Source organism: Aulonocara stuartgranti (genome assembly GCF_965226115.1).
Source record: "Aulonocara stuartgranti genome assembly, chromosome: 6".
NCBI classification, from domain to species: Eukaryota; Metazoa; Chordata; class Actinopteri; order Cichliformes; family Cichlidae; genus Aulonocara; species Aulonocara stuartgranti.
The window spans coordinates 28977922-29005055 of NC_138944.1; the positions used below are offsets into that span (position 1 = coordinate 28977922).

Consider the following 27134-nt stretch of genomic DNA (forward strand, 5'->3'; position numbering starts at 1 on the left):
GACAAAAGTAGCCTTCAGTCTGTTTGCACAAAGCCGTCAGTGTTCCTCCTAAAGATGCTCAACATGCACCCTTTCCAGCTTAGCTCTGTGGCTTTAGTATGACAGATGTGCTGCCTGGTACCACACTCCAGCAGGCTGGCACAAAGTGCATCCCAACACAAAGGAACATTTGTTTAAGGGCACATTTTCTGCAAACAAGAGATTTGATGAATATATAAGGACTGAAAATTTCTAAACATCTGGCTGACTTTTAGTTGTTTAGTTCCCGATTCGAACTTTAGCTACGACGCTTCAGAATACTGAAGATGTCATCCAAAATAAATGCGAGAACTAGCAGGAGCAGAGGTAACCAGAATATCTGGGAAGTCGTCTATAAGGAACCCCCCTCTGTCGCATGATTTTGCAAACGCAGCACATATGCTTTATTCTAAGAAGCAAGCTTCAAAAAACTGACTGGGTTTGCGTGACTGTCCAGACCTTGACCCGTGTCTTTAAACTTCCTTTGATCAGAGTTCACAAACTGGGAGGTGATATCATCTTTATGACTGTAAAATGAGCGCTCTATCTGTGAGACATGTCTGCAGTCACAGCCACAGGCAGACATGAAAGGAGCTGCACAGGATATAAGGCGCGTTTTTACTATAATCTTTATACTGCAGGGATGGTCCTCGCCCTTTGATTGTGGGGATTTTTTATGCTTTTATTATGTTGACTCTCACTGTCAAAGGAAGACGCGTATTATGATTCATAGTACAAAGCTTAATCTAAAAGCTGGCAGTTACTGTAGTATGGGAGTGCTGTTTTACAAGGAATATTTCTTCTAATATATAAACACTTAAACATACCAAAAACTGCTAATTTTTACATAAAGTATTTGAGTAGGAGCACTTCATAATTTACTATATATATATATATATATATATATATATATATATATATATTGCAGTTATGTGCACACAAGCTTCATAAGATGAGGGACATGAATTGAAACACAAAGCATGAATGAATTCATGTGAAACTGCATGAACCACAAAGACTGTCTAGTGTGTGCTTTGATTCAAGAACAATATATTCGTTAATGCAGTTATTGATTAATAATAATTAGTCAGTTATTAATCACGTCCATGTCATTTCATACTGAACTCTTTCGTTCTCAGATCACTTAAAAACTGGGCAGCGATGAACACAAATGTCGTAATCATTCAATCATCACTAACTAAGGAGGTGTTCTTCCTCGCTTCATCATCATCATATAAGTTCAGTTATATTGTTGAGTTATTGATAAAGGCCTTGTTATTATTTTCATTTTCAACGAGCAGTATCAGGTACAAAATCTAAGCTCACCTAAACCAAATAATCTACCTGTGGACATTTTTCAAAAGTGTTTCTCTTAAATCTTTATATTTTTATTAAACATATTACATGTTTTACCTTTGTTTTATTTTTAGCATTACAGTGTAATTGTTTAGGGTTTCCCCTTTAAACATGTGCTTATTGAAATAAAGGATCAAGGCACCATTTTTACCAGAAAGGTAACAGTTACCTGTTAAAGTTGTGAAGAAAATCATCTTAGATGATCATAATTACACCATATGCAGCACATATAGCACATTATAGGCTGATGATAGGTTTTAAATTAATTATTTAATGTTTTTTTTCCCCACATATGACCTTAGATATGAATATATAAGTTTTACACTAAATTGTTCCCAGTTATTCTGCAGCACTGGTTTTAATTGAATTTGTCTTTTGTGTTAACGAAATGATTTAAGATGTTTTCATTTTTGCACCTCCTGTTTTCATGCCTGCATTTCTCTTCTCTTTAGGTCGTCGCTACAGATGCAGACAGCCCTGAGTTTGGGACGCTGCTCTACTCTCTGTCTGATGGCTTCGACAAACAGGCCACACATCCGCTCTTCCAAATAAACCCCCACACCGGAGAGCTGTGCGTCTCCCAGGATATTGATCGAGATACGGGACAGACAGTCCACGACATCCTGATCAAGGCTGAGGATCCAGTGAGTGACACGCAGATATATAACAGTGGATTTCATTTAAACAATTCGTCCCTAATTTCTGGGTCCTAATAAAATTCTCTCCCTCAGGGAGGCTTGAGTGCTCAAACCTATGTGCACATTGAGATCGAGGACTTGAACGACAACGCTCCAGTGTTCAGCCCTGAGGAGTACACCGTGAGCATCAGCAGCCACGCGCAGCCTGGCACAGAGATCGTCAGCGTTATTGCCACTGACAGAGATTCTGGCAGGTTTGGCCAGGTTACCTACGACCTCCTTCCTGGCGACATGTCCACTTTGTTTTCGCTGGATAAACAAACAGGTAGGGCCGTAAAGATGTGAGAACACTTTCTGTTGTAGTCTGAACATAAGTGTGTGGACACAATTTCCAGTGAACCAACTGTTGCTTTTCCAATACTGAAATAAATAAAGCTTTGTGTAGGTTTCAGTCTTGGTAAAGGATAGCATTTTGACTTCTTAAGCTTGATTTGTCACATTGATCCAATCAGTAGTCTTTAAGTAAACCGTGTGACTGGCAGGCTCCATTATTCAGGGATAAACGACTGCTTACTTTGTGTAAGTCCCCATGAAATGATTGTCAATGTCACAGCTCAGCAGGGGTGATGCAGAAAGCCCCAAAAGGCTTAGATCCCCAGGTGGCTAAGGGGTAAGATAAGATTCGTGCTCAGCCAAAATTTAACACCATGAAATGGATAAATTATAGGAAAAGAAAACTTTAATCTGACACTTTTCTGCCTGCATTTGTTTATATAGACATATATTGATTCTCTTGCACTTATAAGATGCATTTTGGTTACAAAAACAAGCCCTGTCCTTCCCATCTGTCAATATAATAAATGTGAAGTGTTGTGAATCTCATTTCACACATTTGAAAAGCAGAAAGGAACTGGGGAAAAATAAAAACATTTTAAATTAATTTCTTTATGTCGTATTTTTCTTCTGTAGGAATGCTTCTCCTGACCTCCACTCTGACCCACCTGGGCACAGCTAATGTAAAGCTCTTGATAACAGCACAGGACGGAGGAGGCTCGATCTCAGTCAGACCTGCAGAGGTCACGATCAATGTTTTACGCAGTGCTCAGGCTCCAGCTGTGTTCCAGAGGTCACGTTACGCTTTCACAGTGCCTGAGGACGCACCACCAGGGACACCTGTGGGGACGGTGCAGGCCATCAACCCAACAGGTTAGACGTGTATTATCTGCTCTTTATTATCCAAACTGATGTTAGAGCAGCTGGGAGAGAGTCATCACAAGGTCCCAGACTCTACCTCTGCTGAACATCACTACAGCAACGGGAGAAGTTTAACAACTAAGATTTTGTTGAGTTACTGTAGAGGACACAACATACACCATATGGGGGAAAAAAGCACTGGGGTCACCTGTAACCTCACCTGCTCTGCCACTTCTTGGCTGTAACCCCACTAATAGGTGATCAGGGAATCACTTGGAGGGACGAAATCCCACAAACTTACTTGTTGCATTGTTGAAGTAACATTCTCAAATTCATTGAGCCATTTTGGCACCATGATGCTAAAATTTTATACTCCAATGGGACTGAAGCAGCTGAGTTCAATAACAGAGAGGTGTGTCCCAATACTTTTGTTCATATAGTGTAATTTGTCAGTCCAATTATACTCTGAGAGCTTCAAACTCTCAGTAAAGGATCTGAATCAGTCCCTCAAAATAAAACATCAGTTTTAAAGCTGAAAAACATTTTGAACATTTTATAAGTTTCTCTCTTCTTTATGCTTTTGTCACGAGTGCAAACAAAAGGAACAAAGCGTAAAAGTGTTCTTGCATAATAAAGCTATAGTAAAAGCTTCAAGCTAGTCCTGCTCCAGCGTCCTGCTGTAATCACGTGCTGCTGAGAGTTACGTTTGTGTGAGCAGAACTCTGAAAATCACTGAGTTTCTTTTTGGCCTCCAGTTCAAAGAAATTCAGTTCGGATGGTTCGTAAACTTTATCAGCTTTATGGTAAGATAAGCTAAACAAGCAAAGCTAACATCTGTATCTTGAAATATATATTTTTTAAACCTATACAGCTGTTTAATATGAGGTGGATTAGTGTAGGTACTGACATTATCGTGCTTCATAGGTCTCTTGAAACATAATAACTGGATTTAGACACATTCAGAATAGGTGGCTGTTACACAAAGGCATTAATATCCCAACAGATGATTGCAACAGAAAAGTTGCTCAAATCTCCTTTCAGACATGAAGAAGCTAAAGTTTAATCTTTAATCCCTTTGAGTCTCACGAACACATGACAGATAATAAAGAGTAGCTGTGCAGTGTACTGCATCTACATCAGAAACAATCCTGTTACAGATCAACCTGCTCGTTTTCTTCCTTGTTGTTCTAAACTTATTTATTGGGCGCTTTCTGTTAAATATAACAGCAGGTTGTGGTGGCAACAGTTTAAGTAATAGAAGAGTGGATATCATTTATAATTTTATTCTCAGTATCTTAAAAAAACCTCTGCGTAGATGGTTTTCAAAGAGTAAAGGGATTCATAATTATCTCCTCATAGTCTTGTTTTTCCACCGAATGCCTTCAACAGCTAAACGCCCCAACAGCACTAGACAGTCATTCAAGGCTGTCTAATCACCTAAGAGATTAACACTTCGACTTAAAGCAGAAACAGCAGAATTGGGGCTGTTTGACAGGAGTCAAGCACCATTAAGCTCTCTGCTTGTTTCAGGAGTTTTTAGTTTACAGTCGAAGCACAACAAACACTTGCAGGGGATTAATGGGATCTTCTGGCCTGTGCTTTAATTACTTAAAGTGTATTAGCGTGTGTGTGTGCATTCAAAGTTACATCTGATTAAATCCCAAGACATCTAGAACAATGTCTTTAAATGTCTAATTTATGTAAGCCCTTTAAATTTTTATGACTATTTCAAAGGGAAGAAAGTGTTTTTTTTTGTTTTTTCTACAGACTCCATGGAATCTGTATCTTATCGAATCTCTTCTGGAGACCCTCAGAGTTTGTTCTCCGTTCATCCAAAGTTGGGTCTGATCACTAACCTCAAGCCCCTGGATCACGAGTCTCAGTCGTACGCTCTTCTGGTTCTTCAGTCCTACACCGACGCCTCTCCCGTTTACAGCACCACCCAAGTCAACATCACTGTAGCTGACGTTAATGACAACGCCCCCATTTTCCCCAAACATAGTGACACCATCACGGTGTCACAAAACACTCGACCGGGAACCGTGTTGTTCATCGCTCACGCGCATGACTATGACAGCGGTGCCAATGGTCGGGTGCAGTATTACCTGAAGAGCAGGGAAAATGGCGTGTTTGTTATTGATCACAATCTCGGGACGGTTACGCTAAATGAGAGTTTAGAGATGGATCATCAGCAGGGATACAAGCTGGAGATTGTGGCCAAAGATGAAGGAGAACCTTCCCTGAGCTCCACCCTGACCCTCTCAGTAAACGTAGACCAAACGACTGCCGAAGACAGCCTGGCATTTGAGACCTTGATCTATCACGTGGAGATTGGGGAGGGCTACAGGAAAGATGCTCGGGTCATCCAAGCGAGGGCTCACCGAACCCGTGGAGCCCACATTTCAAACTCCGGCATCATCTACTCTTTGGAAGGAGAACCTGGCTTCCCTCTGGTTCCGTTTCGGATTCACCCAAAGACGGGATGGTTGTATCTCTCAGCCAACCTGGACTATGAGACAGAGTCCAAGTATCATTTTCGAGTGTTGGCTACGGAGGCTTCACTGTCAAATACCACGGCTATGGCCACAGTGACGGTGCTGGTGCTGGATATCAATGACAACGCCCCGGTGTTCAGCAGGGACGTTTACTACTTCACTGTGTTGGAGGGGTCGTCGCCACAAGGTCTGGTGGGAACCGTCAAGGCCGTGGATAAGGATTCTGGGAAAAACAGCCAGTTGTCCTATCTCCTGCTCTCAGATGGGAAATTCTTCCGAATCAATGCTAAAACAGGTACAAACACATCAAGTAACACCACCTTAAAGTTACCTTGTGCTCCATGGTCACCTATGTGACATTAACCTTTCTCCATTTTCTGCCAGGTGAAATCATCAACTGGGTGGCACTGGACCGGGAACAGTACAGCCAGCACAGTCTGAAGGTGATGGTGACAGATCAGGGTCACCCTCGTCTCAATGCCACCGCCATCGTTCACATCCTGATCGCCGACATCAATGACAACGCACCGCAGTTCACTTACCTGCCAGCCAGTAAAGAGCTGAATGTGCTGGTAAGAACGATGCGTCTTCATCACAACGTGATGCAACTACTGATGCAATCAAAAGCAGTCTTGATAAATTACAGTTACATCTGCGCTCCAAACTGCACATGCTTCTCAATAACATTTAGCTGTTGTTGCCTTTTGATGCATCAGGAAATGCATTTGTCACTTTAGCGGTAAAACTCAGGAAGTTCACATCTAGGCAAAAAACAAATTGTTAGTCTGTAAAGGTACTTTAATGTTGTTTTGATTAATACCTAACCAAAATGACAAGCACAAGGGCAGGAAAAAGTCCTTTACACTAAGAAAAAACAGAAATAAGAAGAAGACACAGAAATAGTGAAGACAGACACAGAGCAGCTCATGAAGCAGGCAGTTAAAGACATGGAAAAGAAAAACTACGTGAAAACTAAGTACAGGTCGACGAGTTAATACAAAAAAACATGACAATATTCCCCATATACCAGCATTATTTAATATTAGAAATTATTACACCGTCACAACATCCCCCACATGTATCAATACATGCTACACAAATTGATATATTATAGATTTTGGTGTCATCGTGTTGTCTCTCAAAGACCTAGTACCAGGCAAAAATGATCTAAGTGGGATAATTTATCTAAGTAATACTGTAGCATGTGTATATGCTAATAAGGACCATGTATGATCACTACACAACATATTATCAGCACACATTAAAAAGCAAGTTTAAGGAGAGCAAATATCAAAATATCATAAATTACTTCAAGCACTAATTTACTGTGAACATAAACGTATATATGTGCCATGAAAAAATGAACTCGAGATAAATATGACTTAGTGTCTAAGATTAGATACAGTTGTGCAAATTCTACACTATATCTTTAGTGTATGTGTTGTTATGTTGTCAGATGTAGTTATGCGCTCTACGTGTTCACTTCAGATATGGGCTGGTCTACAGTCAGGATCCTTGGTCACGAACATGTTTGCCAAAGACTTGGACGCAGGAGAGAATGGAACAGTTATTCATTCACTGGTCACAGGTGAGCTGTAAACGTGTGTCCTGACTGACTATACAGACTTGGTCTGAAAAAAAGGTTTTTTTTAGCTGCATGGGATGTTTTTGGTCAATTTTATGGTTTTTAGGGTGCTGAATCTAAAAATGATCTCCATTTCCCTCAATCACGTAATCACGTGAGTTCACATAAAAAACAGCGATGGAAAAAAATAAATATTATTATTACAATTAACTATGCATAGTGTTTCTGAGATTCCTTACCTTTCACTATGAACAAAATAAACCTGTTGGGACACGATCATCTGAGCTCCTCATGCCACCAAGCCCACCGCACCCCGACCCCCTGTCCTCAATTCCTCACATTTTCTATTTATATTTCTCTTGAGTTTCACTCTTAGAAATATTAAATTAATGTAAGAAATTATTATTGGATATGTTTTTTTGACTCAAGTATAGGATACCAGACTTCAGTTTAAAAAGGGGCATTGTACGCTTAATTAGACTAAAAACAAGAGTTGTGGAAGCAAACCTGACGAGGATGGAATTTAAAAGATATTTTTCATAGTTTCAGTGAGTAAAAATCTATAAGAAACAGTCAGAAAATCCCGTGCCGTTTTTTTGTTGCAGACCTGTGTTATTAACAGTTCGCTCTGTTCGCATCTCTTTTTGTCTGCTTTCGAAGATGATGATCTGGAGCACTTTGAGATTGACAGCGAAACCGGAGATATCACAACAACAGAGCTCTTCAACCAAGATGCAAAAGCGTACTACACTCTGAAAGTGACCGCCAGGGACAGCGGAGTCATCTCTCAGGAGGACACTGCAGTCATTCATGTACAGGTACGGGCTGTGCTCCAGTTAGGCCACACCTTTAAAAACAGTGACATATTATTTAATTGCAGTATGAACGATCAGCTTTAAGTCAAGAGATTTTACAAAAATACTGCATTAACTGTTTTGGAAGTTTACACTCATTTTTATACAGTACAGTATTTTATTGCTTTATTGTTTGTATCTTTTCATGCTAACTTTAAATTAATAACCGTAAAGAGTAAAGCTGGGTTTGGACAAGTGCTTTCCTCCCATAATCCAAACGGAGGGAAAAAAGGTAATTATAGCAAACTAAAACTTTGTCTTTTTTTTGTGCTTTTCAGATTCATGGATTAGAAGATCCGTACGGCCGCTCCGATCGCCAAATTGTGAGACGCATTTTGGTGCGGGAGGACACGGAGCCTGCGACTGTTATTGGCTCTGCACATGTTTCAGATAAAGGGAGATTTCACTATTCCATCACTGAGGGGGACGGGAGTGTTCACTTTGGGATCGACAGCTCCTTCGGTGACATATACATCAACCAGCCGCTGGATTACGAGGCTGCCATGCAGTACTTCCTCGTGGTTCGTGCTGAGGACGCCAGCCTCATTCCCATCGTGAATGTGTCTGTTCTGATTTGCGTGATAGTGGAGGATGTGAACGACCACACGCCCTGGTTCCCTGATAAACTGGTGATGTTTGGTCTGAGGGAGGACGCTGCAGTCGGATCGTTGGCGTACGCTTTTCATGCCAGAGACGCTGACGGGACCTTTCCAAACAGTGCCCTCCGCTATGAGCTCGCCTTTGACGCTGAAGTCAGCGGGTCATCATCACCCTTCCCCTTTCGGATCGACCCTTACACGGGGAGCCTGACTGTAGCAGCACCTTTAGATCGCGAGAGCACCCCCAGCTTCGCATTCACTGTAACAGCCACAGATCAGGCGAAGGAGAAGAATGAGCGTAAACAGGCTTCGGTGACGGCTCAGCTTTTCCTGCTGGACGTGAACGATAACCGGCCGGTGTTCGTATCGGCAGACACAGCTCAGGTGATGGAGGACGCAGAGGTGGGGAGTCTGCTGCATCATTTTGTGGCCATAGATGGAGATCAAGGTGAAAATGGGATCGTTTCCTTCTCTATTATTTCTGGAAACAAGAAAGGCTTGTTCACACTGGAGGAGAAGACAGGTATTTGTGATTTTTGCACAGCGGAAAAAATTTATTCTAAATAAAATTTTACCTAAAAAAAAAACTCATCAGACTCACCACATGAATATCAGACATATGAACGTCTGCTGATTCACAGTGAATTCAAACATCAAACATTTCACTTTTAAATGTGAAAATTAATTCTTCTTTTATTTCCTTCCTTCTTTTTCAGGCCTCTTGCTTCTCACTGCCCCGTTGGATTATGAGACAGAACGTTTCCACCGTCTGACCGTCCGTGCGCTGGACCAAGGCCTGCCCTCACTCTCCTCCACCCAGACTCTGACAGTGGAGGTCGGGGATGTGAATGACCAGGCGCCTGTGTTTAGTCAAACCATTTACACCGCCACTGTGGCAGAGAACAGAGACCCTGGAGAACCAGTGATCAGGGTCTCTGCCACTGATGAGGATTCAGGTAATAATTCATTTGACTGGCGATACGTCAGAGGTAATACCAACAAATAATGGCTGAAATGGGACATTTATACTGAGGTAGTGTACATTTAATTTTGAGCTCCAACTATTTAAAAATTCCTAATTTTTGATTATATTTCACAGCATTTAAATTTAGTTTGAAATTGCCCTGATATTAAAGTGGAGACGGCAGTTTCCCTGTGAGCTACCTAGATGGCAGCACTAGCACATGTCCATGAAGCCTAAAACCATAAATCCGCTAACCATGAAAAGATGAAGGCATCAAAATAAAGTAGGAGCCAAATTGCAAAACTACAGCTTTTCCTGGCAAGACAAAGTACAACAGTCCATGTTTATTACTTTTTTCTCGTACCATGTGCCGTAATGCAGCTCAGCTTCCTTGTCGAACTTCAGCTCTGCTGTTTTTTCACTCCATTAACAGTTTAATTGAAACCACACCCTGCTGTTTTCCTCATATGCTTTTCGGTTTGTCTGCTCTGCTCATTGCACATCCCACCGAATCTCATTCACCCGACTCTTTAATCATATTCCCAAATCTACACATCGACACTGTTTATTTTAACACATCGCGCACGGGGCCTTCTACATCCCTTTTCGTCTCCTCATTGTTGACAGTAGGATTCTTTTTAAATACTGGAGATGGAGGGCGTGCGGCAGGGGGACCTGTACAGGAGGGGTTTCAATGTGAACTAACATTCTTGGGGGTGAGAATTGTCCAAGAACAGCAAGCAGACAGCTCCTCTGGGAAATCTGAAAGGTCCTCTCTCATCATGATTTCCATAATCCAAGCCATCTGTGCCAATAGGCGCTGTGTGCTCTCATCCATCTCCTCAAATCGCCTCGTCTGGCAGGCCGGCCTGCTCTCCCACCAGTCTTATTTGATTATCATTTGTGCTGCTTTTTTCCCTGCAAACTCTCACCAGAGATGACCATTGTTTTGTGTCTCTGATGATCTATGTATGTAAGTTTCCATGTGCTGGAGTCAATCACAGAAGAGCTGCAATGTGAATGAGTGTGACAGCTAAACTTCTGAGCCTTCTGGATTTCCCTTTGTTAAGCAAGAGTTGAGATTTTGGGAGGGATTTTTTTTTTTAAAGAGTAACTGTGCTGTCTTTGTGTTCAAAAGAAGAGTTTGATTATTTACAAAGAGGTTTGATGGTAAGATTTGGTCATTGTGCCAGGGTTGCACTTTGGCTGAAACTTAAATGTTTTGATGGAACACTTTTGTTTGTTAGTACCCGGAGTGGGAATTGTTTATGGTTGTTTATGCACAAGAGACAAAAGTGACACGGTTTACACCAAAAGAGTTATGAAGAAGACATTGACAGAGTTTTGTAGTTTTGACACCTACCAAGCAAACCAAGTTAACAGCAATGTAAATTAAATCAGTGAACCAAACAAAGCTAAGCAGAAGAAGTCTAGTAATCGAGTTATGCTCTTATAAAACATCATACAAGTGTGTGAATAGACCGTAATTTCAAAAACATGCAAATGCCCCGTGATTCAAATGTTTTACTGCTATCAGCATAAAAGATATCTTAGTAATCATAGCCTTAAATGCTATACGCATTCCTCGCCTTGTTCTTATCTTCTGAAACTAACGTGATGTGAAACGTGCATCATTGTGATGGTCATGAGACCACAGCTTGCACGTAAAGTTGAAGTGAACTCTGCGTTTGCTTCGTATTCACAAGACCATAAAAGCTGCAAGCAGCAGGCTTTCGCTGAGGTTTTAACTGCCTTGTGAAGTTCAGTGGCCACATTGTTCTCTTTTCCTCTGAGATAAGCGCTGCCTGAAACAGAAGCAGCAATAAACATGAATGGACTTGAACTAAAGTTGAATGTGTGAGGTAGATAACGATTCAACGACTAGAGGTATCGGTTTTTCTGGAGATCGTGAGCATAAAAATGCACTGTGTTGTTTTTGACATCCATAGTCTCATTAGAGAAGCCACATTTTTTGTCTCACCAGTGTTAAGGCCATTTATATCTACTTGAAACTGGAAATGTTTTTTTCAGTAGAGAAACTAGCGTGTATCGTTTGTCAGGGAGCATATCTGTAATGTAAATCACTGGATTTCTGTAATTATGCAGCATCATCTGATATATGATCAAGTTGATTTTTTTTTTCTATTAACCTTGATTTTCCTTTTTTTTTTTTTTTTTGCTTGAGCATTTGTTTTGAGGTCTGTGACAGCATTTACATTCGCCTCCTGTGTTCATGTCCTCAGAGGAGAACGCTGTGGTGTGGTACAGTCTGCTGCCGGGTCCCGGCTATGAGCTCTTCAGCATCAACCCGTACACCGGCCTGATTACCACCACCTCCTACCTGGACAGAGAGCAGCAGCAGCATTTTACTCTCAGAGGTAGGACACATAAGCAAACATCTGTTAGTCCTGAGCAATAACATTTTAAATAATAGTTTTCAACAATAAAAGCCAGAAGTAAAGCACGTATCTATTAACAAAAATGAGAAAGTTTAATTATAAGTTCAGGGTTAACAAACTCAAGGGAAAATCGGCAGTTATGCAAAACAATGCAGTAAAAGTCACATGTTTAATGACTTCCAGAATGATAACACTGAAGACATCAGAATTATGCTCAGAAACTAAGTAACTCATCACCAAAATGGATTTTTTTCTGTAATAAATCAGAGCAATCTAATACAACAACAGTGGTAAAAGGAAATCTTGTGTTTGTCAAGTGTCGTGACAAACGCGCCAGTCAGTCGTACAGCATTGGGCAAAAGTCTTGGGAAATAGGTGGAGGAGTTTGTTGAAACGTGTAAAAAAGTTTTCTTCTAATGCTTTAAGTAGTCTTCAGGAATAATTCTCCAGGCTTGTTGAAGGACATCTAGAGCTCGTCCTTGGATGTTGGCTGCCTTTTTTTCGGTTCTCTGTCAAGATGATACCACACTGCTTCAGTAATGTTGAGGTCCGGGCTCTGGGGAGGCCAATCCAAGACTGATGGTGTTTAATGGTGTGTTTTTCTATGCAGGTATGCTTTGACTGCATTGGCAGTCTGTTTGGTATCATTGTCAATCAGATACTTTTCAGATAATATTGCATAGTTGAACAATACCTGACGGTACATTTCTACGTCCATAACTGGTTGGAATGCAGCCGCAGACCATGACTGAGGCTCCACCGTGTTTTACAGATGGCTGTAGACACTCACTGTTGGATCTCTGTTCTGACTTCTTCCCCACATATTAAGATGATTTGAGCCAAAGATTTCAAATTCATTTTCATATCACTCCATAAGACCTGATTTTCATTCTAGTTTTTCTGTAACTTCAACCTTTTCTCCTGTTTCTATTCTTTAAGAATAGCTTCTTGAAAGCCAATAAGACCATTTCTGATGAAGCTTTAGTGAACAGCAGATGGATCAACTGAAGGGACAGATACATCTCTCGGGTGCTTTGTCAGGTCTTTGCTGGATTGTTTTCCGATTTGTTAAGGACATGACTTTTAGATTCTGTTCATCTCCTGCAGATAGTTTCTTACTCTTGCCATTTCTTCTTTTTTCCTCCAGTTTCCTCAGATTTTATAAGAACGTGGTGCACACTAAGTTTTCAGCCAACAGGTCTTTAAGAATCATCTTGTTGGTGCAAAAATACATTACTATTCCTGTCAAATGTGTTATGTTTGGTATTTTTTGTGGATATAACCAACGATGAGATGTGTTTTTGTGGCAGGGCGCTAGAAACAAAGGGAAAATGAAACTGAGAATGAGTGAAAAAGCAGCCAATGTTTAGCAAAAAGACTTTGAAAAACCTCCAGAAAGACCTGGAGAACTATTGCTCAAGACACAAAATATAAAGAAATAAGGGGTGGCTCAAGGCTTTTGCACAGTACTTAAAGTCAGTGCAAATTTCTGTAATTGTTCAATTACAGCCTGTCAGGCAGAAGATACAATCTGCTGATGAGGCAGTCTGTATGGAGGTGATGTTTGTGTTGAGCTGCCCTGTTATTGCATCACTAATGGCTATGTAAACAGAGGAATTTGATTCCTTTCATATCACGACCTTGCTTGCTTAGCCACACACTCACAACGATAATTGGGTGAGAGCCTGCATCTGAAGGGTTATACAAATACTTTCATTCTGTACCTTCTCCTTTGTCACGCTTCACCGGCAAAGCCGTAAAGAATTTAAGGTCGACTTTCTCCGTTAAAGCAACGTTATTCAGCAGATTGATTTATGTTAAGGAAACAGAAGACTGTTAAAGGGCTGAGCTACAGTATAGCTAACCTCTTCTGACTGCACCGCTACACCCTTCTGTCTTTTCGAGAGTTTGCTTTCGCTCTCACATGGGTGCGTGCAGTAATTACATTCAACAGATTCACCAGCGTTTGGTGAAATGTTTTCACATGTTTTACCATAATATTTGTACAGTTGCCAGTATAATTAAAAATAAAGTCCCAGTAATTAAATATAATAACAGGAAGGCCTGAATATTTAGAAGCCACGCCAAAATCTCACAGGGCTTATTGGGAAACACTGAAATGAATTGGAAAGAAATAAAAAAATTCTTGTCAGCATGTGTTAAAAGCTGTGTCTCATTATTTTCCGTTGACTGATTTTGGAGTTTTTACTGCTATTTTTTATTCATTTTCAGGCACAACAAATACCTATATTGAACATAAAATACACAAAACAAAAAACAAAACTTGCCTGAAAAAGACTATTAAACATCCAATCTGGCCACACAGTGTCCAGACACACAGCCAATAATTGCCTCATTGCTGTGTTGTAAGAAAGAATCTTGAGTAAAATTGTTACATATAATGTGTACAGCATGGCTTTTTAAAATTATACTCTAGTGTTGAATGAGTTATTAAAATAACAGCGTGTGACATATCTGAGACATTCAGACATTAAGACATCAGGTTTACAATAGCTACACTTTGCTTTTGGTGCTATTTGGATGCTATTTAAAACATGCCAAAGAAAAATAGAAAAAAGGGTCTAAAGAACATGCTAATAGTATTAGGCACTTGTTGTTTAAAACATCAGTACTTATTATAAAGCCTGTGGGTGTCAAGCATTTGAATATTTTAGTAAATAATTAAAAAAGAACTGGTGAGGAAGCCTCTGTGTCCTTCCTTTCTGTTCCTATCTCCAGTCCAGGCTCGTGACAGCAGCGCTCGGCCACTTTCGAGCACGACGACGGTGATGTGCTCTGTGCTGGATGACAACGACAACCCCCCAGAGTTCATGCAGTCATCCTTCCGCATCAGCATCCCGGAAAACCTTCCTCCTGGGGTCATCCACACCGCCCAGGCCTCTGACCCAGATCATGGAGAAAATGGCACCATTCACTACTCCATAGTTGGTGAGAAGATCAGACCTTGTTTTGTATTTCAAGCAATTTGAAAGTTTTACCTGTACTTCATGCCGTCATTCAGTGAATTCAAGGCTACTACTGTAATGATGCCACCTTTGCAACAAGTCCATTATTGGCTCGCATAAAGTGGCAGCTCAGGCAAAGTTGCAGAGCAGGTTAGTTGAGTGCTGATGCAGTCTGAGCAGCTCTTGTAGGTGCGTAACTTGTGGGTAGTCCAGTATTTTAGAGCATATCATTTATTTAACAGTTAAAGACTTGCACAAACTGTCTGTAGTGAAGGGACAAGCACAGCTTATCTACTAACTTCTTGGTTCAATATTGAGCTGTGTGCATATAATGTTTCTGCTTGGAGAGACCATTAGCAGCATACATTTAGTCTGACCTTCAGATAAACGAAGCAAGCAAAATTCTAAATGGATGAATGTCTGACTGCTTGCTTTCAAGACATCAAAAGTGCATTGTTGAGTCGAGTGGCCAAAGTTAAAGTGGAATTATCCTTTATTTCCTTTCCACTGATGTCATCTCTGATTGTCTGCAGGTGAGGACTACAGAGGTCGGTTCACCATCAACAGTCACACCGGAGCCATTAGCACCACACAGGTCCTTGACCGGGAGGAAATGCAGAATTACACACTCACCATCCAGGCCCGTGACTATGGCCCCACCCCACTCAGCTCCTTCACCCAGCTCCATCTGGTGCTGCTGGACCAGAACGATAACATCCCTTCCTTTACCCGCAAGAACTATCATGCCTCTATCAGCGAGGGCCTCCCCGCAGGAGCTGAAGTCCTGCGTGTAAGTGCGTCGGATCCTGACGAAGGGTCTAACGGGGAAGTGACCTACTCCCTGACAGATGATAACAGCCAAGGGGCCTTTTTAATCGACGCCTTCACGGGAGCGATCCGCACCACCAGGTCTCTGGACCGAGAGAGCAGAGCTCAGTACAGCCTCAGAGCTGTCGCTACCGATGGATGCACTCAGGGACCGCTGAGCTCTTTGGCGTCGGTCACCATACAGGTGGAGGACGTGAACGACAACATGCCGGTCTGTGAGCAGACTCCCTTCAACGCGTGGGTTTCCATGAGGACGCTGGCGAACCAGATAGTTACCACAGTGACAGCAGCAGATGGGGATCAGGGTGAGAATGGGACGATACATTATGCGTTATCAGACGAGGACAATCTGTTTGACATCAACACAGAGACTGGAGAGATTTCGCTGAGAAGACGAGTGAGAGCGGGTTTCTCTGGGAGGAAGCTGCAAGTTGTCGTTTCAGACAGAGGACATCCTGCTCTGACCTCTACCTGCCTGGTTTTTATCCATCTGAAGGGAGAACACGAAGGACTGCAGTTCACAAGCAAAGTCTACAACGCCAGTGTCAAGGAGAACAGCAGAGCTGGTACGTTGTATCTGTTTGTCTTGTTTTCACCGATACCACTGAACAGCTCAGTCATTGTTTTTGTCTTTTTCTTTCTAAAGGCACTTGGATTGCAAAGGTGGAGGCCAACGACCAAAGCAGCAGCAGACAAAGAATAACATACACCATATTTAGCGGCAACGAGAACCAGGTTTTCTCCATTAACCGTCACACTGGTAATTAAAATGTTAATTTCTAAATACAACTTTTTAACCAATAAAACCGTCTAATCCCGCAATTTAGGTTTTCTGTTAGTTTTTTGTATTATCCCTAAATTACCCCTTTTCAAAAAAAAAAAAAATCAGCTTTTCTGGTCCTTCTGCATTTTTTAATACATACGTATTTCAAAACCATGTATGATTTTATCATATTTTCCCCCAAATTCCTTTTTTTGACTCACGTCTACATAAAGTAACCGTGCAGACACACCAAGTCAAATACACAATCTCATACTGATGTTGGACTGAACGTTCACCACAAAAACTTGAACCTAAAAGTACTTCTGTCGACGCCTTTGTTGTCAGATTGAAAGCTGTGTTTTTCTTTCCACTACTTTACCATGACTTTTCTATTATTTGGTGAAAAGAGGCCAAAGAGGAAAAGGCCCTGTTCACAGAAGGGCGTGAAGTAAGATGTCAATTAAGATTATGATTTGTGTTTTTAAAAATAAACCTTATTGGCTTGATATTAACTGAGCTGTACTTCCTTTTGAGTGCAGCTTTTACCTTCATGTTACCGTCTTATGTAGGTGAAATCCGAGTGCAGAAGGATTACTCTCTGGACTTTGAGGTGAACCCCCACATCCAGCTGGTGGTGCTGGCTGACAGTGGGCTGCAGACAGCTCACTGCAGGGTCTCCATCACTCTGGTGGACATCAATGACAACGCACCACAGTTTGAACACAGCAGCTACAGGACAGCTGTCTGGGAGGGCCAAGTGCACAATACCTACATTATGCAGGTAAACTTTCGGTAATAACGCCCTCATTGATGTGAGATGCATGCAGTGATCCCTCTAATACTGACCGCTTCTCATATTTTGAACAGGTGTTTGCCTCCGATGCTGACAGCGGCATGAACGGCCAGATTGAATACTCCATTCTCTCTGGTAACCTTAATGGAGCTTTCATTTTGGACTCTGTACGAGGAATCCTTGCGACCAATGTTTTACTGGACCGCGAGATCACTCCATCATACAAGTATGCTCAAACTGCTCAATAAAAAATATTAAGTAAACTTTATTGCACACATAAAATTGATTCTACTTCCAAAATGGAATCAGCTACAGTTGCATGTTTCTTCTACTTCACTTCTTCGTAAATGTTAAAGCATTTTAACTGGCGTAGTACAGCAATTATTTTGGTGGCATTTTACAATCTTCCTACAGTCCTGGTGAAAAGAAGATACACCTTCTTTCATTTCTAAGCTTTTACGTATCAGGATATAATAAAAATGATCTGGTTCTTAGCAGGTCTTAAGCTCGGATAAATACAATATCAGATAAATCACAAAACGGGGCATATTGCACCCACTCTGCCTCCTGAGCTGCAAAACTTCTGGAACAATGTCTGCTGGACAGATAAGATCAAATGTCTTGTTAGGTGAAAACCACACACAGCATATTAGCAATAGTCAAGTGTGTGGTGATTTGGGACCTGGGCACCTCGTATACCAAGTCATCTAGACTCAAATATGAGGCCATGTGCCTGACAGGTGAAGTCTGAAATTGGGTCATGTAACAGGAAATAGATTCCAAGCACAGCAGCAAATCTACAAAACAAAAGGGAAAAGAATGAAGGCGTTGCAGTGACTCAGTGAAAGTCCAGACCTCATACTGATAGAAATGCTGTGGCAGGACCTTAAGAGAGCTGTGCACAAACAAAGTACCTCAAACCTCAATAAGCTGAAAAAACATTGCAGAATGAGCCAAATTTCCTCCACTACCATGTGAGAGGCTGATAAAGTCATACAAAAACGATTAGTTCAGGTTGTTGCTGCCAAAGTTGGTGCTACAAGCTACTGAATGATGGAGTGTGCTGAGGTTTTTCACACACTGTTTGGCTTAGTTTTGATAAATAACTAATGATATGGTGTAATGTGTTGTTGCTCATCTGAGGTTGTATTTATCTGATCTTAAGACCTGCTAAGGACCAGATTATTTTTATTTTATTTTTATTTGTAAAATGTTAGAACTGAAAGAGGGCGTACTTTTTTCTACCATGACTACAGGTGAAGATTTTCAGGATTCAAGGTAGCAGCAGTTTGGGGTTTTTTTTTGGTTTTTTTTTTACAAAGTACTGATTTGTCTCTTTTACAAGAAGGGGCCAAGACAACGTAATAAATCTGAATTAAGCCACCCATGGAGCCTGTAGTTACAACTGACAGTAAGCCTAACCCTCTTCACTGCACTGGTCTTCCATTTCTTTGAAAGGCAGAAAGGAATAAGATAAGATAAGATAACCTTTATTAGTCCCACACGTGGGAAATTTGTTTTGTCACAGCAGGAAGTGGACAGTGCAAAAGTTATGAGGCAAAAATTAGAATACAATAAGAATAAATACAGTACACAACTGTACAGAATAGAATAAAATAAAATACTATATACAGTAGAATAAAATAAATATACAATAAGATAAAAATAGAATACAAATACAAATACTATATACAACTGAGTAAAAATACAACGATGACAGAAAGGATTATTGCACTTAGTATTATTGCATATGTATGGATGTGTGTGCTTGATCAGTTAAAGTCTTTATTATGGAGTCTGACAGCAGTGGGGAGGAAAGACCTGCGAAATCTCTCCGTCCCACACCGTGGGTGCCGCAGTCTCCCACTGAAGGAGCTGCTCAGTGCTGTCACAGTCTGCTGCATGGGGTGGGAGATGTTGTCCATCAGGGATGACAGCTTAGCCGCCGTTCTCCTGTCACTCACCACCTCCACTGGGTCCAGAGGGCATCCTAGAACAGAGCTGGCCCTTCGGATCACCCTGTTCAGTCTCTTCCTGTCCCCAGCAGAGATGCTGCCGCCCCAGCAGACCACACCATAAAAGATAGCAGAAGCCACAACAGAGTCATAGAATTTCTTCAGGAGTGGTCCCTCCACTCCAAACGACCTGAGTCTCCGCAGCAGGTACAGCCTGCTCTGCCCTTTCCTGTAGAGGGCGTCTGAGTTATGAGTCCAGTCCAGTCTATTGTTCAGATGAACACCAAGGTACCTGTAGCTGTCCACAGCCTCAATGTCCATACCTTGGATGGAATAAGACTTGACTAACTTTTCCTCCTCCACATTACAATAAAACAGGATTATATCTTTGTGATTGTGGGTGTAACCAAGAAACTCTGTTTTACTCTGAGTCAACAGGCCCGCTCAGCTGAAAAATGGATTTGAGAATTTGACTAAAGCTCAGTTGTATTATTTGCTAATTTCCTACCTTTCTATATTACAGGCTGGTTCTACAGGCAGCAGACAGGGGGAATCCTCCACTGAGCAGCACCGCCACCGTTAGGGTCCAAGTGGTAGATGTCAACGACAACAGCCCTGCCATTCCCCCCATGGATCCTGTACTTATAACTGAGAGTAAGCCTAACTCCTGTCAATGCACTGCTCTTCCATTTCTTTGAATGGCAGAATCTCTTCAGTACATCAATACTTACAGTTTTTGTAGGACAAGATTTAAATCCAAGTTCATTGTAGTTTAAACTACAATCTGCTATTCTCTGCCTAGATCTGCCAGCAGGATACATGGTGACCCAAGTGACTGCAAATGACGTTGACCTGAGCTCGACTATCACCTACAGCTTCTCAGACAACAGCAGCACCAATATTCCCTTTGCTATCGACCGGTATACTGGCGTCATTACCCTGACTCGAGCCCTGGACTATGAGGAGCAGACAGAGTACACTCTGACGGTCTGGGCATCTGACTCAATTCACCAGACCAATGGAGAGGTTAAAGTTCAAGTGCTCGATGTCAATGACAACGCTCCAGCGTTCACCCAGGACTCCTACCAGGTGCAGATACAAGATTTTTCAGTCAGATGGTTGAAAGCATTCATAATCTTAATTATGTGGTACTCAAAATATTCCCCCATATATATAGATATATAGATATAAAATAAATATTCCCCCCTCTAGCAGAGGCCTGCGCTCTTCTGGACAGCACCTTATATACCATATACCAGCACCACATATATAATAACTCATCAAAGTTTGGATTGGATCATTTTCCTAAAAGCCCGTGGCCTAATTGAATGAAAGTTAGAAAAGGAGGTGGAATATGTAAAGAGTAAAAACTTTCAGTAGATTCAGAAAACTTTCTGCAGATGTGATTTGCTCTTTGTTTTTCTCTTGGAGGTGGAGTTATCAGAGCTGGTCTCAGCAGACACGTTTGTCGTGTCCGTGTCAGCTACCGACAGAGATTCTGAACTCAATGGCAAGATCAACTACAGACTGCTTTCATCTCCCCTGCAAGGCTTTTACATCCAGCCAGAGGATGGTAAGGAACGGTGCAACTCATGAAAAGGGAAAGTGCTCCCATACATGATGTATGAACACTGACAGCAAACGATTACTCTATACTCTTTGCGCACATGTATATGGCACATGCAGTATCTAAGTATACCAGAGTTACTATACTCTATACTCATACTCTACTGATATCAAATGTTATGACTGTCTAGTGGTATGATTTCTATATTTAGGAGTTGCTCTCTACATTGAAGGTATCTTTACTTGCACAGTTAAAGTCATGCATGCCTTAACCAACGGCACACTGAAAACCTGACTGGGAGCAGCTCAGGATACAGCAGGAAATGATACTTGGACTTTTTCTTCTGCCAGTAGCATTTTAGCAATGTGGAAATATATTTTTGAAGTCTTGTGCTAGTGAGGTTCTTGGACAAGAGCGAAAAAAAGCCAATTAGAAGTCAGCAAGATAGAGTGATTTGGATGAGCCGTGCCTGTGTTATTATCTCCCTTTTAAGAATCCCTAAACCCAAGAAAGAAGATAAATCCTACATAGCTGAAACCAAACCAGCTCCCCTCAGTTCTGGCCAGTTCTCTTTCACTTAAGAGTAATTTATGGGCTTTTACCAGGTTTGAACCCCAAATTTAATATCAGAGAAATGCATTTGCCCTGTTTTGTGGTGAGATGCACTAATGGAAATTTGCAGCAATGTTGCCGAGTATGGTGTTTTCTGTGGTACGGTGTGTCTCTGTTAGAGTAGAGCCTCAGAGTGAATGCAATCGTCCTGTAGAAAACCTTAAGTGGCACTGAAGTGGAATAATAAATTAGATGAACAGACACTTTGTTGCATTTCACCAAGAAAATTGCCCTTCCAGTCAGCACATGGAAATAATGTTGCAATGCTGTGTCTAATGACCACGGTAGTTTTGATTTAACCCTTAATAAATTGATAGATTGTTACAATACACTGATCTTAAGAGGAGCAAATCCTTCAACTGTATATTTCTTAAACTGAAGGCCAGGTCTTTGAATTCAGTGAAGAATATTTTGGTCTAAATGACCATATAACCATGTATTTGTTTGCTTCCTGATATGAGCTTCTTTTCATATCAGGATTGTCCACCTTTCTTAGTCTCCGAGTGCTTCTTGAAATATCCAGTGTGCATTGGGATCATTATTCTGCTGCATTGAGTCTGTTAATCCATCTTCACAAAGAAAAATGAAGCATCTGGTGTTGTGCTGCTCCTCCTGGGTCAGATGAAGTCCATTCAGGGAAAGTGACCAACTCCAAAATAACCAAAAAAAACCCTTGAAAGTTCCCACCAGCATGTTGCACTGTGGATTTTTCTTCCATGGCAGAGTCATTATCTCTAGTCTTTGTTTTCTTGTATACACATTTCGGTTGCTACCATAAGCTGAGAGAAGAACAGTTTGTAAACTTTATTTTACCCACATTTTTTTATAGATCGTCTTCAAATTCCACAACCTCATATTAGACCTCGGGTGGCATGACTGCCTTGGTTGGCTAAACATTTGACCTTTGTTGTTAGCGCCAAAGATCAAAGTTGACCTTGGAAAAATAATTTCAAGTAACCATTTTGAGTAATATATCGTATGAAAGGGCATGGAGGGAGCTGTACAACTTACTCTTTAGGTTTTCAATGTAACGCCTTATGATGTCACAAAGACACCGTAACAGGCTGATGTCGTCATATTGTAATGAAAGCAGGCTGACGTCAGCATGTTGTAATAAAAACATCTAAGTTTTAGTTTAGCCCCTGGCCTTCGGTGGAGTTGTGCTCTCAGTGTTCTTGTTTTACTATGTTCTGTTTTAAGGGTTGTCAAAATATCTGATTATTACCAGATTTGTTGGTCATGTTTTTACATGTGGTTTCAGACATTCGGATCCACAACATTTTGAATCATGTTACTGACTACCTGAAGTTTTATCTTTGTTCCCGTGCTTGCCAGTATATATATTAAAACTTATTATTAGATGCAGCAATGTATTTCTGTCATAGATGGTCATAGCTGGGAAGACTGCAGGCCAAACCAAAACCAAAGTACTAAACTATGGGCTAAACTTCCAAAGAGTTAAAGAGTTTTGCAATATTTGGCATGTATTGTAAAAAAAAAAAAAAAAATTATTTCCCCTTGTTGAAAAACAAAGATGTGAATAAAGCCTTTATATTAATTTAGCCTTTATTTTAAGCCTATGATTATATGCTAATAGTCCTGTTTGTGACTGTTACTGCCTTTAGTAACAGTCATGAATGTTAGAACCATTATCAATACAACAATATCAACTGGTCCTTTAAAGCAACTCATTAACTGATGGGAATATATTCTATTTTGCAGGGTCTATTTTTACTAACAAGCCCTTAAAGGCCATCACAAACAGCAACCTGATCCATCTTCTGGTTGAAGCAAGAGATGGAGGAGATCCTATGCACTCCACCGTTACCTCCATAGACGTGCTGATTTTGGACACCAACGACCACGAACCTTCGTTTTACCAGGACATATACACACTCACCGTCCCGGAGGACACGCCTATAGACACTACCCTGCTGACTCTTTCTGCAGAGGACCAAGACTGGAGCCCTGAAAATACCTATTTGGACTATACCATCACCGGAGGAAATGAGGAGAAAAGATTCTGTCTGGAAGTAAAAATGGTTCAGATTGAGAATCAGATTAAAAATGTTGGAAAGCTTGTTCTTTGCAACGCTTTAGACCGTGAAACTACTGAGAGCTATGCATTAACAGTGAGCGTTTCTGATCGAGGAATGCCTCCACTGAACAGCTCTACCGTCGTCATGGTGACTGTAACAGACTGCAATGACAATGTCCCTGTGTTTTCCAGCACAGAGTACCATGCACAAGTAAGTGAAAACAGCCAGTTAGGTACCAAACTGGTCCAGGTCAGTGCCCACGATCCCGACCTCGGAACCAATGGCCTGGTGCGGTATGATATAATTTCTGGGAACAGTAAAGGTCACCTTAAGCTTGATCCTCAGTCTGGCCTCTTAGTAGTCAACAACTCTCTCGACTATGAAAAAGACTCGAAATACATCCTCACCATCAGAGCATCGGATGGTGGCAAATCATCTGAAAACCATAAAGTGGCATTTACGATTGTCTTCATCGCGGTGTTGGATGAGAATGACAATACCCCATATTTCATGTTTCCTACAGTTAACTGTTCTGTGCTGGAGAACCTCCCTGCATTTACCCATGTATGTTCTGTTCACGCTGTTGACAATGACTTAGGCCCTTATGGGCAGCTCACCTACTCTGTTATGTCCTCCTGCTTCATGAACTATGGCAGCGGTAACCCAGAGAGGAAGGAGGCCTTTGCCATCGATCCCCTGACAGGCGACATTCACACCAGACAAACCTTTGACTACGAACGAGAAAGCGAGTACTGTTTTATAGTGGAAGCCAGAGATAAAGGTGACAAAGCTGCTACAGTGAGAGTCCAAGTAAATATCAAGGGAGTGGATGAATTTAGTCCGGTCTTTACCCAGAAGCAGTATCACTTTCTGTTGCCAGAAAACATCAAGCCTGGTGATACGGTCGGTTACGTGATGGCAATGGACCATGATGGAGGTGTGGACGGGGTGGTGGAGTACTCACTTGTGAATTCATCACCTTTTTTCTCCATTAACAGAACAATTGGGGCTATCTTTGTTTCTGGTCCTGTGTATCATAGGGCAGGCAGCCAGGACATGGTAGAACTGGTTGTTTCTGCAGCTAGTCCTAGATTAGGCTCCAGGACTACAACCTGCCTGGTTTTTGTCAATATCTCTAGTTCAGCTGAAGCACTAACTGGAGTCCCCCTGGATACTCATATGCTCAGTTTGACTGTTTCATTAATCATGTTTCTCTTTCTGCTTATCCTTTTTGTGAGCTTGGTTCTCAGATGTAAGCTCAAAGATGCAGCCATCAGAAAGGCTGCTGCCATTGCTACGCACTTGAGCCATGGCACAAGCTCGCTCACGAGACATAATAACCAAACACAAAGTTCCATGTCTTTGCATGACATTACACGCCCAAGCATCATGGTGACTAAAATGGACATCTCAAACCCATATAATCCATCAGACTCGAGCGGGCGAGGTTCAGCGGAAGGCGAGACAGCCGAGGACCAGGAGATCAAGTGGATCAACGAATACCCCTGCCGTAAAAGAAACGAATCTGCCCAGAAGTCCACAGAGATCCCAGACTCTGCCTTACTAGGAGATAATATCTCTTGCAGTTCCATCGATGTAGGACCAGAGCACATCTTATCAGTCAATAAATGTTTAGTCTCAGGGATAGCCAGCACAGAAAGTCTCTACCACTTCAAAGAGGAAGGAGGCGGCGAGGGACTACTTCCTGGAATACTCAGGATGAGAGATTTAAAGGAGAACATGGGGATAAAAGGGTTCGCCCCCCTTTCTGAAGCCCAGGCTTCTGCAGATTCTCTCTCCTCGCTGGTGTTTCTAGACGAGGAGTTGCAAGGTAGCTACTGCTGGGACTACCTTTTGGACTGGGAACCCCGTTTCCAGACTCTAGCCTCCGTATTTACTGATATTGGGATGCTCCCTGATGAGGAACTTGAAGGTGGCCGTGAGGACTTAGCAGCAGAATCGAGTTGTCTCATGTACCCACCACCTCTTATAACAGGGGTAGCACAGCAGGGCATAAGGACCGTTCCTCCACGAAAGCCAGGGCGTGTGCCAAGCATCGTCAGACGACCCTCTTACCGGAAATATGCTTATTCCCCCTTAGCCAGGAACACTGGACTTACCCCTTCAGCTATGACACCTAATTTCTCCCCATCACTGTCTTCGCTCACTATAAGGACCCCCAGTGCCTCACCAGTTGTCTCAGACACTGGAGTTGGGGGGATCAGACTTGAATCAGGACCCCTCACTGCTAGCCTTTTAGAGGCAGAAATACAGGTATAGCCAAAGATTTTAAGTGACATCACTTTCATTTACGATTCACCTTTTGAAGATTTTTTTGGGAGACACTGCACAGTTTGGTTGTGATTTTGCTGATATTCAGATATATTCCTGGTATCATTTCCATAATAGTCTCATTGTCCACTTGTAGGGTTTTAAGGGGTGATACAGTAATACAACACAATAATATCCTATTGAAGTTATTGTAGTGGTTTGCATTCCGGGCGAAATCGTAACTCACTTCAGTAAAAATACTAAATTAATATCTGGAAAACCCGGACTGAAACCTGTCTTGCATTATATCCTTGTTATGTACATGTCTGAAAAAGAGCAGATGTTCTAGTCAGCAATTAATTACCGAATGTTTTATTGTAAACATGTATATGAGCAGAAAATGAAACACTTTGTTATTGCAGTTGGTTGCAGCTTCTAAATGGAAACTTTTTCATGGTTGATTTAACTTTAATAACCAAAGAAAGGCAATATTTTTCTGCGGTTAGCTATGTTAGCTGCTTCCTGGAATAATAAAAAATGGTATTTTGAATCCAGGCCTTTTTGCCTCCCCTTTTCATATAATCTCTCAATAAATCCCAGTGAGAAACAGAATACATTTTATTCCTTCAATTTAATACTTTAATACTTTTGAAGCTAAAAGAAAGACTGGGTTAGTGCAGCTATCTCTCAAAACCAAAATGCAGTTCAGGAATTCCTCACTGGTACGAAGTTTATACAGATTGTACTGTTTCTGCTGTCTCTATTCCTGAACCAGCTCCAGATTTTTGTCATTTTCTCATGATATATATTCATGATTGTTTCTGTGTGCTGTCTGTAAACTTTGGCCACCCTGTTAATAAACAGAACTTTAGGTATAATTTTCAGAGAAATGTATAATCTAATCTAAAACATTTGTAAGTAAATAATTTGTAATAAAAAAGTTTCTCTTGGGCTTTTTTGTGCTACCGAGTTTCTTTAGGATAATTTGATTTGCATGTGTACATATTTCCTCATTTCCAGTGATAAAAATGTTTTTTCGTCACTGTAACTGAGAATTAGTGACATGAACCAGTAATATAGACAGGATTCTTGTGGTGGGGCAATAATAAAACAGCTCTTTAAAGGCATTTTTGCAACAAATACATTAAACTTTTATGATGTGTTTTCCCAGGATATTGCATTTTACGCTTCAGACGGTTTTCTTTTCATGAATCTGGTCTTTCACATGGTCAGCTTCA

At 41.3% G+C, this 27134-nt stretch overlaps 1 protein-coding gene across 3 annotated transcripts in view; it reads left to right on the forward strand.

Annotated features, from left to right (window-relative positions):
* dchs2 (dachsous cadherin-related 2) overlaps positions 1–26904 on the forward strand; it is a 29734-nt gene extending 2830 nt beyond the window's left edge. The window contains exons 2-20 of one of the 3 annotated variants that reach the window (XM_082536938.1): positions 1827–2018; positions 2106–2337; positions 2982–3218; positions 4974–5996; positions 6086–6273; positions 7190–7289; positions 7947–8104; positions 8419–9262; positions 9456–9695; positions 11947–12081; positions 14842–15051; positions 15602–16462; positions 16543–16656; positions 17229–17440; positions 17527–17678; positions 19931–20061; positions 20210–20496; positions 20839–20980; positions 23309–26904. In XM_082536938.1, the coding sequence (XP_082393064.1) occupies positions 1827–2018; positions 2106–2337; positions 2982–3218; positions 4974–5996; positions 6086–6273; positions 7190–7289; positions 7947–8104; positions 8419–9262; positions 9456–9695; positions 11947–12081; positions 14842–15051; positions 15602–16462; positions 16543–16656; positions 17229–17440; positions 17527–17678; positions 19931–20061; positions 20210–20496; positions 20839–20980; positions 23309–25905 (8055 nt within the window). In that variant the 3' untranslated portion in view covers positions 25906–26904. The remainder of the gene's footprint in view (positions 1–1826; positions 2019–2105; positions 2338–2981; positions 3219–4973; positions 5997–6085; positions 6274–7189; positions 7290–7946; positions 8105–8418; positions 9263–9455; positions 9696–11946; positions 12082–14841; positions 15052–15601; positions 16463–16542; positions 16657–17228; positions 17441–17526; positions 17679–19930; positions 20062–20209; positions 20497–20838; positions 20981–23308) is intronic. The other 2 variants (XM_082536940.1, XM_082536939.1) reach the window with 2 other exon arrangements.
* Positions 26905–27134: the final 230 nt, after the last annotated feature.